Consider the following 10,230-nt stretch of genomic DNA (forward strand, 5'->3'; position numbering starts at 1 on the left):
TTAATTAACGTAATGCTGACATACATAATAATTAACGTAAAAGATGAACAACATACTGCTATTCTAAACGCATTTGTAAAATTCTGTTGCACAGATGCTTCAATCCTCTGACTTGACCAATTTGATTGATGTCTTTGAATTGAACTTTTAAACTCAGATACAAATACATCGACCTCTGGACAGTTCATTAGCACGTATCTTTGTGCAATATCGCAATCTCTTTCATCCAAAATATATGTTTTTCCTTTTCCATGAAATCTTATTGGATGACTGAAGATTGTGAACACACCAGTTACAATATTGTTGTAGCTTCCATCATCATTCCTAGGAAGGTCTCTGACCCTGCATCGCACATGTGGCTCAAAATAATGGGAAACAAAATGTGATGCTTCCTCGGTTAAATATGCGTTGCATATTGACGCTTCAACATGAGCTTTATTTTTCACATTCAGTTTCAAATGTCTAAGATACATGTATGGAATAATTAGTTCACCGGTAGAATAATGAAAAAATTAATTACATATGATTTATATACCTCTCAAATGGATACATCCATCTGTATTAGACCGGTCCTGCAATCCTAGCCTCATATGCCAAATGGATAGGAAGGTGTTCCATGTTATCAAAGAATGTGGGCGGAAATATAGTCTCTAGTTTGCAGATGATAACCGGAATATCTGCTTCCATCTTCCTCAAATCCTCCACACATAGCTTTGTGGTTGTCAAACTTCTATAATATAAGCTCAACTCGGTAAGAGCTTCCCAAACCTTGACCGGTAGCAATTCTCTAAATGTAATTGGAATTAAGCGTTGCATGAAAACATGATAGTCGTGACTTTTCATGCCGAACAGTTGATGCTTGGCCATGTCAATATTCCTTGCCATATTGGACACATAACCATCGGGAAATCTAATACTCTTCAACCATTGAAGCAAACCACATATCTGTTGTTCATTTAATGTATAGGAAGCTTTAGGAATAGACGTACCTGTATATAATCATAATAAGATGTTATATGAATTATTATTGATTATTAATTCTATAAAGGTTTGAGAGTACACAGAACTATAGGATGCAATTCTGAACGCATACCAAGTTCACGCAGATCGTGTCTACTCTTGATGTGATCCTTTGTTTTACTTGACACACACAACAAAATGTTGAAAATGTTATCAAAAACATTCTTCTCTATGTGCATAACATCTAAATTATGTCGAATCATGTTAGTTTTTCAATATGGCAAATCCCAGAATATGCTCCTCTTCTTCCATCTAGCAGAGTACTTACTAACCTCTTTATTATGTTCCGGTGCATCTTCTTCATAGACTCTCAAAAAACCAAACTGGTCTAATTCATCAAGCAATTCATGTCCAGTCCGAATAACAGGCGGATCTCTTTTCTCAACAACGCCTGATCTGAAATTTGTTCTATTTCTCCTATAGGGATGACTTCTATCTAAAAATCTTCAATGATAATCAAACCAACATATCTTTTTGCTATGCGTAAGGTAGAAGGCTTGTGAATCATCCATGCAGTAAGGGCAAGCATATCGGCCCGCAGTACTCCACACGAACAACATCGAATAAGCTGGAAAGTCATTGATCGTCCACATTAAAGATGCTCGTAGTTGGAAATTCTCCTTTCTTGACACATCAAAGATGATCGTCCACAAAGACCCTCCTCCCACAACATATTCAGCTCTTGTATTAGTGGTTGAAGATATAAGTCAATGTTGTGCTTTGGATTACTCGGCCCTGGGACAATCACGTTCAAGAACATATACGGCTTCTTCATGCACATCCATGGTGGAAGATTGTATGGTGTGACAATGACAGGCCACGATGAATACTGTTGACCGGAACTTCCAAAGGGGTTAAAACCATCTATACACAGACCAAGCCATACGTTTCGAGTCTCCATTGCAAAGTCTGGATGCATGTCGTTAAATGTCAACCATGCTTCAGCATCCAACGGATGTATCATCTCTTCATCTTTAGTGCGGTGCTCTGCATGCCACCTCATATGCCTAGTTGTTGCCTCTGAAACATACAATCTTTGTAATCTAGGGCCCAGGGGGAAATAATGAAATTTTTTTCTCGAAACCTTATCACTTTTATTGTTTCTTCTCCATCTAGAAGTTTCACAAATATAACAGCAAGTTGCATTTGCATTATTCCCCTAATGTATCATACATCCGTTAGGACAACAATCTATCTTCTCAACGGGTAATCCAAGGGCAGCTATTTGTTTTTTCGTTTTATAGAAGTTGTTTACTATCGTATTCTGTTCTGATAACACTTCATTCACAATAGCACAAATATTGTCGTAACACCTCTCAGTGAGACGATGGTCTGTGTTCAGGTTTGTAAGTCGACCAATAATAGACATCTTGGTGTGATTTTTACAACCTTCAAATAAAGGACTATTTACAGAATTTAACATTTCAAAGAAATTTCGACACTGAGGGTTTGGACATTTGTCAACGTGTACCGGTGGTTCATTATCTACTGACACTACATCATACTGGGAGGGAAGAAACTGATGGTAAGTGTCTGGAGACACACTAGCTACTGCATCATGCACCATCTGTGAGTATGGATTTGGATTATTTGACGATTGCTCTCCCACTACCGCTACAACATCAGATGTTGTTCCTATCTTTGTGTTTTGATGATATTCCCACTCATAGTAATTTTCAACAAACCCCCTTTTCATTAGATGTTCTCTTATTTCATCTGGTTCCTTATAGTAACAATTTTTACACTTTTTACAAGGACATCTAATCTCAAAACTCATGCTATTTGTACGAGCAAAATCTAAACTCTTCCAACCCTCTTATAAATCTTAAACTAAACTTTTTATTTTTTTCGTCGGTTGTACATCCAACTTCTTTCTTGCCTAAAATTCATTTTTAACACCTATATATAATAAAATAATATAATAATTCAACTGATTAGTAAAGTAAGTTAATGACAATAAAAATATATAAAACAATTCATGAAAAGAACAATATATGATAATAATATAATTAATCTAATAACAATTATTAAAGCAAATTAATGATAATAAAAATAAAATATAAAATAATAAAATATAAAAAAAATCATGTAAATAACAAAGGAAATAAAATATGTACTAATTAAATAACAAAATTAAATCAAATTAATGATAATAAAAATTAAATATAAATAATAAAAACAAATAAAACAACTCATGTAAAGATAAAAAAGAAGCTACATGATAAGAAAATCACTAACCACTTCTAATTCATTGATTTCCAAAATATACAACGCACAACAATTCTGCGCCTTATTTATATAAAACATGGCGACAACACGACGATTACAAACCCATCACCATTTTCCAAATTCAAACAAGTGGCGACCAAAGAGCTTCCAACCTGTCCGTCGCTTGCTTATATTTAAAAAAAATAAAACAAAAAACAAAGCGACGATATGGCGATAAGAGACCTCGTCGCCAACAATTAAAATAAAAATAAAAGTAAAATATTGTCCTTTTGCGATCAAATGGCGACCAACACAGCTCAACGCAGATTATTTATAAAAAAAAGAAAAATACTGTCATTTAGGCGACCACATGGCGACCAATAAACACGTCGCCAAGCATTAAAAAAAATTAAATAAAAACTATACTTGGCGACTGATTAGCGACCAATTTCCTCGTCGCCAAATCTCTTTCCCAGTTGGCGAGTAATCTTTCCCTCGCCTATTTGTCGCCACTGGCAACCAACTTCTCCCCTCGCCATTTTGCCATCGCTATTTCAATTATTTTTTATAGTGTTACAGTGTGAAATGAAAAAGGAAGCTCGAAGAAATGGATGGGCCGGGACTGTTAAACTAGCAAAACAATTTTAGTTGGAACATAATTTTACTAATTTTTCAAAACATTTCAAAAGCATGAAAACAAAAACTTCCTCCGTCCTAAATTATTTTTGCAATGTTTGTTTTTTCACAATGTGCAATACATTCATTCAACCATGAATATCTCAAATTATTTATAATAAAAATTATAAAAAATTAATATTAATTATCTTTACGTTGAGACGAATGAAGTAAGATTCCACTTGAATATATATATATATATATATATATATATATATATATATATATATATATATATATATATATATATATAGTGATGAATAAATAGTGTAAAATCTTTAATGTTATAAGTAAATTGAAACGAAGGTAATAAAATAGAAATAAAAATTCAAATAACAACTAAATTGTTTTAAGGGTCATAAGTGGAAGATTTGTTTTCTTTATCAATATTATTAATAAACAAAAGTCATATCAATAACAAATCCAACTGTTAAAGCATAAAATACCCCGTAGGAAAAAAAGTCATAGATTGAAGAATCGTAGTTCAATCATATGTCAAAAGAATTATACACCAAGAGTCCATAAGGACATCAGGCTATGATCAAGAGTATAGCCTATAGTGACATTTATGAGAAATGTTACTAGATCTAATGTCGCGAAAAAATTCAATATACTTTTAATTATGCTGCTAAAGAGTCTAATCAGTGTCACTAAATCCACTATATGTACCATTAATTTAAAGTAGTGACATTTAAATTAATTGTCACTAAATATATCTCACTAAAACAATATTATATTGTAGTGCATATTTAAACTTTCTTACGTATAAAATACAAATTAAGTGATTTATGAATAGTGACAAAAACAAATGCGATGATAGTAAATAAATTTTTAAGAAAAAATTAACTAATATGTAAACAAATATCATCTAGCCCCTTAAGATGTTAATTCTTTTCTTCTTTTCATTCATAAAATCTCTATTTTTCTTTGCACAAATTTTTGTGAGAGACCATCTCTAATTCAGCTGGCCCAAAAAGAAAAATACAGATAAGTTTTTTGGTAGGCATTAAGAATATTAGAAGTTGGTATTTAGAATATTTGTAAGTACTTAAGTACTTACTCAATGGGCATTAAGTATACTGTAAGTAGACACTAAACATATTTTAAGTAGGCATTAAAGATATAGTAAGTAGGGTAATAAGCTATGTTTCTCAATATGCTTTAAGAATATTATAAGTAGGCATTTTAAGTACTTTTTTGGTAAGCATTAAGTATAATGTAAATACACATTAAGAATATAGTAAGTGGACATTAATATTTAATGGGCTGAGACTGAGAGACGTCTCTCAAAAAAACCCTCTCTCAGGAGACCGACTGTTTTTTTTAATTTGCTTAATTATTGCTAGTGAGTAAAAACCGTCTTTCTTGAGTAAATCATTCCTTGAAGAAATTAAATAATAGAAGTATATTAAATGTAAACGAAAAAATTGTAGTTTATCTCGTTTTTATTGTTATTTACTTAAATTACAACAAAATTAATTCTAGGTTTGTTTGGAACGAGGTTTCTTGACTTAAACCTTAAGAGGAAAGGTTCCATGAAGCTTATTATTAACTTAATTAGTCAAAGTCAACTAAATATAAAAATAACTCATTAGAGAAATTAACCCTTTACAAAATTTTATTACGTCATTTATTAATGATAAATTTAATAAAAAATTATTTTTAATTGATCATATATAATAAATTACATTATATGCAAAATTTACATAACTAAAAAACTACAAAATTTAATAAAAAATTTATTCAAATTATTATAATTTAAAATTTAAAAATTATAAATATTTGATATTATAAAAAAAAATGGACATTAACCCTTCACAAAATAAAATGAGTTATTAAGAGTTGCTTGTTGATCTGCTTTTCGAGGAATATCACCTAGACACGTTTTGGACTTGGCACTTAAACGTTTTGTACGTACACCATTGATCACTATTATATCAAGGCCCTCTTATTGCTATATTTCCTCCCTTCTACATTATTTGGTATATTACAACATAAAATGCAATATTTATTTATCATTTTTAATTTATGATTAGTTTTTAATTATTAGATAAAATATATTTAAGTGAGATTCTATAGATAAAATATATTTAAGTGAGATTCTATTTAATTTGTCTCAATGTAAAGATTATTAGAATGATTACTTGTAACCTTAAAACGATTACTTACGATCTTAAAGTAATAAATTAAAGAAATAGGCTAATTATATGGACCTGTCTCATGGTGAGACGGTCTCATATAAGACGAGCTGAATTTTTTATTATTTATAATTTGAGATATTAAAGATTAAATTAATATTGAATTGTGTGAAAAGTTAAATGATGCACGTATATTATAATTTCTCTAATAAATATAAATTGAACAAAATAATTATTTATTTTTTTTACACTATATTCTCTTTGCTGCACTCATTTATCATTATTTGTTATTTTTAATTGTTTTACTTGTTTTGTATTATTTTTATTCATAAATAATAATCCACCACCTTTTTTAATGTCATACATATATTTTAATTTTCTTTAAATTACATTCACCCATTCACCCTCTCTATTTATTTGTTGTATCCATCTTTTTTAAAAAAAAATATCTTTTCTCTTTAATTTGTGGCAAGTAATTAAGTCAACAAACCAAAGTCGTCGTGATTACAGAAATTAATAAGAAGCAGAGAAGAAACCTAGGTTACGAAACTATTCAATAAGTTGGTTTGAATTATGGGGCATATTTAATATAATATTATCTCAAAGATTACAAACTAATTAATCTCAAGTCCTGAGCTATAAACATAAACTTTTAATTAAATTGATCCTTTAACATGGTTTTAGAACCATAAAATAATAAATTTGAAAGTCTATGGAAAATAAGAAGCAAAATTATTGCTGTTACTATAATACTATCATTTTGATTTTTTAAAGCCATATACATTCTCTATATAATGAAAATAAAAACAATATTTTCGTTCATTTAACAAAATATATATTAAAAATACAATTAAAAATTATTAACCCTTATTAACATCTCAAATTATTCTTAATTAAAAATTATAAAAAGTTGATATTAATAATCCTTGTATTGAGACAAATTAAATAAGATCCCACATGACTATGTTTTAACTTATAGATTAAGAGTAAAATATAAATTAAGAGTGATAAGTAAATAATGTTAAAAAAAATAGGACAATTAAGCTGAACAGGAGATAATATATATTAAAAATACAGTTACAAAGAAAACATTTTCAAAAAAATTGATCCAAAAATTAAAAATAATACTAGTATAATGGAACAAATTATAGACGTCTAAAACATTTCAATTTGGAGTATATATATATATATATTAAAAACCAAGTAATTAAAAAAATCAACTATTAGAGAAGTATTAATTATGAAAGAAAAAACCAAGTAATTTACATGCGATGGTGATGGATTTTCTTATACATTTCTCATCAATTTATTTTTTTCCTATATATACCTTTCAATAACAATTTTCCATCAAAAATACATCAACCACATTCAATAAACTTACCACCTCAAACACGCACAAAACCTAATAACAATTCCTCTTTCACAATTCCTCTTTCATAATAACCTTGGGTCACCATAATAACAATTTTCCAAGGTTATTATCTCACATTGAAGGAAATGGCAAAAAAGTTTAAGATTTTGAGATTAAGTACACCCTCTTTCACAATTCCTCTTCAAAATTCTGATCCATTCCCCTTTGAAATTATCACTTCCACAAAAGGCAAAACCCTAATTCCACGAATCATGGATACAAATATTTCTGTTTATCCAATTAGAATTGATGTCCATTTGGATTCTCAAAGGAGAAGTTCTAACAATATTATCAGACCTGCTAGTTGTGAGCCTGGTGATATGGACCTACACAACGCAGCAAGTAACGGGAATCTTAAAAGAGCCGAGGAGGCGGTTCATCGAAATAAGGAGTTGTTATGGAAAATAGACTCTCCAACGGGAAATATACCTTTACACATCGCTGTGCAAAATGGGCATAAAGAGGTTGCGACTTATTTGATTGAGAAATACCCACAAGGGTGTTACACCATGAATTACACTAAGATATCCCCGCTTTATTTGGCCGTGGTGCAACAACCTGTGGATTTATCCTTGATAAATACCATGTTTCATGAGTTGGGTAGAGATGAACGGATAGTTCATCATTTACAACAAGGAAAATCAATTATACGTCCTGCCATTCAAAACAACAATCAAGGTAATAACTTCTCATTCATATTTTATATACTTCTATGTGATTTTCTTATAACAATTACAATCAAGCTGACATAACACTCATTAATTTGTATGTATATATCTAATAGTTGAATCAATCATAATAAAATTTATTTAATTCTTTAATCCGCCTCATTAATCAACCTAAAAAATATGTGATTTCATACCTTTATCAATTTGCAATTAGGAAGTTTATTCATCTTAATAGAATTCAAAATTTGCACTAATTTTTTTTTTTTTTTGGAAAGGATCGATTTCAGCATCATTTTAATTTCCCAATACAAAAGTACATGTTACAAATTAGAAAGTCCATTAATTAAAAGAAAAATATAAAGCAAAAGTTGGATTTTTTTTAAGATAAATAAGGTAAAAATTAGTTGTTGATATAGTACTCCATTCTATCAAGCTATTATTTTCATTTGACGTTTGACACTGTTCATTCATCATTGTTAAATTTTATTTTATTTTTATAGCTAACTGAAATCTTATTTAATTCATTTCAATGCAAAAATAATTAATATTAACTTTTTATATTTTTTAATTATATACAATTAGAGATATTAATTAATAATCTGTATTTTATAATATTAGAATTTTTGGTATAATTAATTATTATTACAGAATTGCTGAAAACCACATTCAAGTATCAACCAGATCTAATGAAGCGTTGGGATGAAGAGGGCTTGACTCCTCTATCTTATGCTGCAACCAATGGATTAGTTAACATGGTGGGCTTCATCCTTAAAAACTATCCCAAAACAATAAAATACCAAAACAAAGATAAATCGTACCCAATTCACAAGGCATGTCTCGGAGGCCATGTTGAGATTATAAAGATGTTTTATTCAAAACACCCGAAATCATTGGTGAATGAAGATGGTCGTGGAAGAACTATCATGCATTTATCCGCTAAACAACACGGTAACAAGTTGATGAATGTTGTTAACTATTTGTTGACCTTAAAAGAAGCTCAGTTTCTACTTAACACGCAAGATGAAAATGGATGTACGCCGTTGGCTTTGGCCATTTCCAACAGAAACGATAGGGTTCAAGCTTTAATCCAAAACACCATCAACATGCTTTCATAATTAAACATATAATTAATATATATTGCTAGAAATTTTGATACTTTTTTTTTTTTTAGTTCCTTAAGGACTTTTTGTATACTAATTGTCATGAATTTGCCTTGTAATTTTCTATGTATTTGCAGACATTTATTATTTTTATTATTATAGTCTTCTCTGTGAAGGGAATATGGGTATAGATTGTCCGTCACTTTTCCTTACCCAGACCCTGCTTTTTGGCGAGATATTAGATACGATGATGATGAATTATTTTTATTATAATTTTCATGTATTTAATTTGCATCAGTGACAATATTATTATATAATTTAACTTTCTGTTAAAAGTTGATCAACTTTAAGCACCAAATATCCAATTAATTAGAAAAAAAAGGCAAATATACAGGTAAAAGGCATTTGATAATATATTTTATTTTTATTTTTCAAAATCTTAGCTTTTAGAAAGACAAAAATCCTAGCTGGTACGTACAACGTAGGAGTAGGTAGTGCCTACAAAGGCTTAGATTAAAAAAATAAAATACGACTGGTTGGATTTAAAGAATTAGTCAATAAAGACAGCAAAAATATGACAAAATTGTAAGGAAGGGAAGAGAAGACTATATGATATGACTAGTTCAAAGTCTTTAATTTTTGATGAATTAAATAGAAGCCTACCACTTTCTATCCGGTATCTATCAGTTTCCCACCAAATACAACCTGTCTATATATACAAAATTCATTGTAAACTCTAAGAAATGATGAAAAAGAACCACCAGTTTCCCACCAAAAACCACCAGGAATACCACCTTTCAGGGCAAAGGCTAAAGCTGCTGCCGCCGGGCATGGTGGTGTATAATTTACCTTACTTCGTTTATTTCACGGCTGAAGGCCTTTCGTAATTACGAGGTTAGTTTGTTGGCATTTTTTTGATAGTTATTATTAAGTTATATAATCTCTCATTCTCAATCCGTTTTTATTATCAGGGCTCTGTTTGGTAGGTGATATTAAATGGTGTTAATGAA

The 10,230-nt window shown here is 29.8% G+C and overlaps 1 protein-coding gene across 1 annotated transcript; it reads left to right on the top strand.

The window, feature by feature from the left end:
• The first annotated feature begins 7,377 nt into the window (after nucleotides 1-7,377).
• LOC130807356 (protein ACCELERATED CELL DEATH 6-like) lies at nucleotides 7,378-9,555 on the top strand. Its single transcript, XM_057672542.1, has 2 exons — nucleotides 7,378-8,130; nucleotides 8,769-9,555. The coding sequence occupies exons 1-2, from the start codon at nucleotides 7,539-7,541 to the stop codon at nucleotides 9,233-9,235; spliced, it is 1,059 nt and encodes a 352-aa protein (XP_057528525.1). The 5' UTR covers nucleotides 7,378-7,538; the 3' UTR covers nucleotides 9,236-9,555.
• Nucleotides 9,556-10,230: the final 675 nt, after the last annotated feature.

This window comes from Amaranthus tricolor, chromosome 3 (genome assembly GCF_026212465.1).
Source record: "Amaranthus tricolor cultivar Red isolate AtriRed21 chromosome 3, ASM2621246v1, whole genome shotgun sequence".
Lineage (NCBI taxonomy): Eukaryota > Viridiplantae > Streptophyta > Magnoliopsida > Caryophyllales > Amaranthaceae > Amaranthus > Amaranthus tricolor.

Excerpts from the sequence above, each read along its gene's own strand:
- LOC130807356 (XM_057672542.1), top strand. The coding sequence starts at position 7,539 with ATGGCAAAAAAGTTTAAGATTTTGAGATTAAGTACACCCTCTTTCACA. Across the intron at positions 8,131-8,768 it reads CATTCAAAACAACAATCAAG|AATTGCTGAAAACCACATTC; the intron begins GTAATAACTTCT and ends TTATTATTACAG.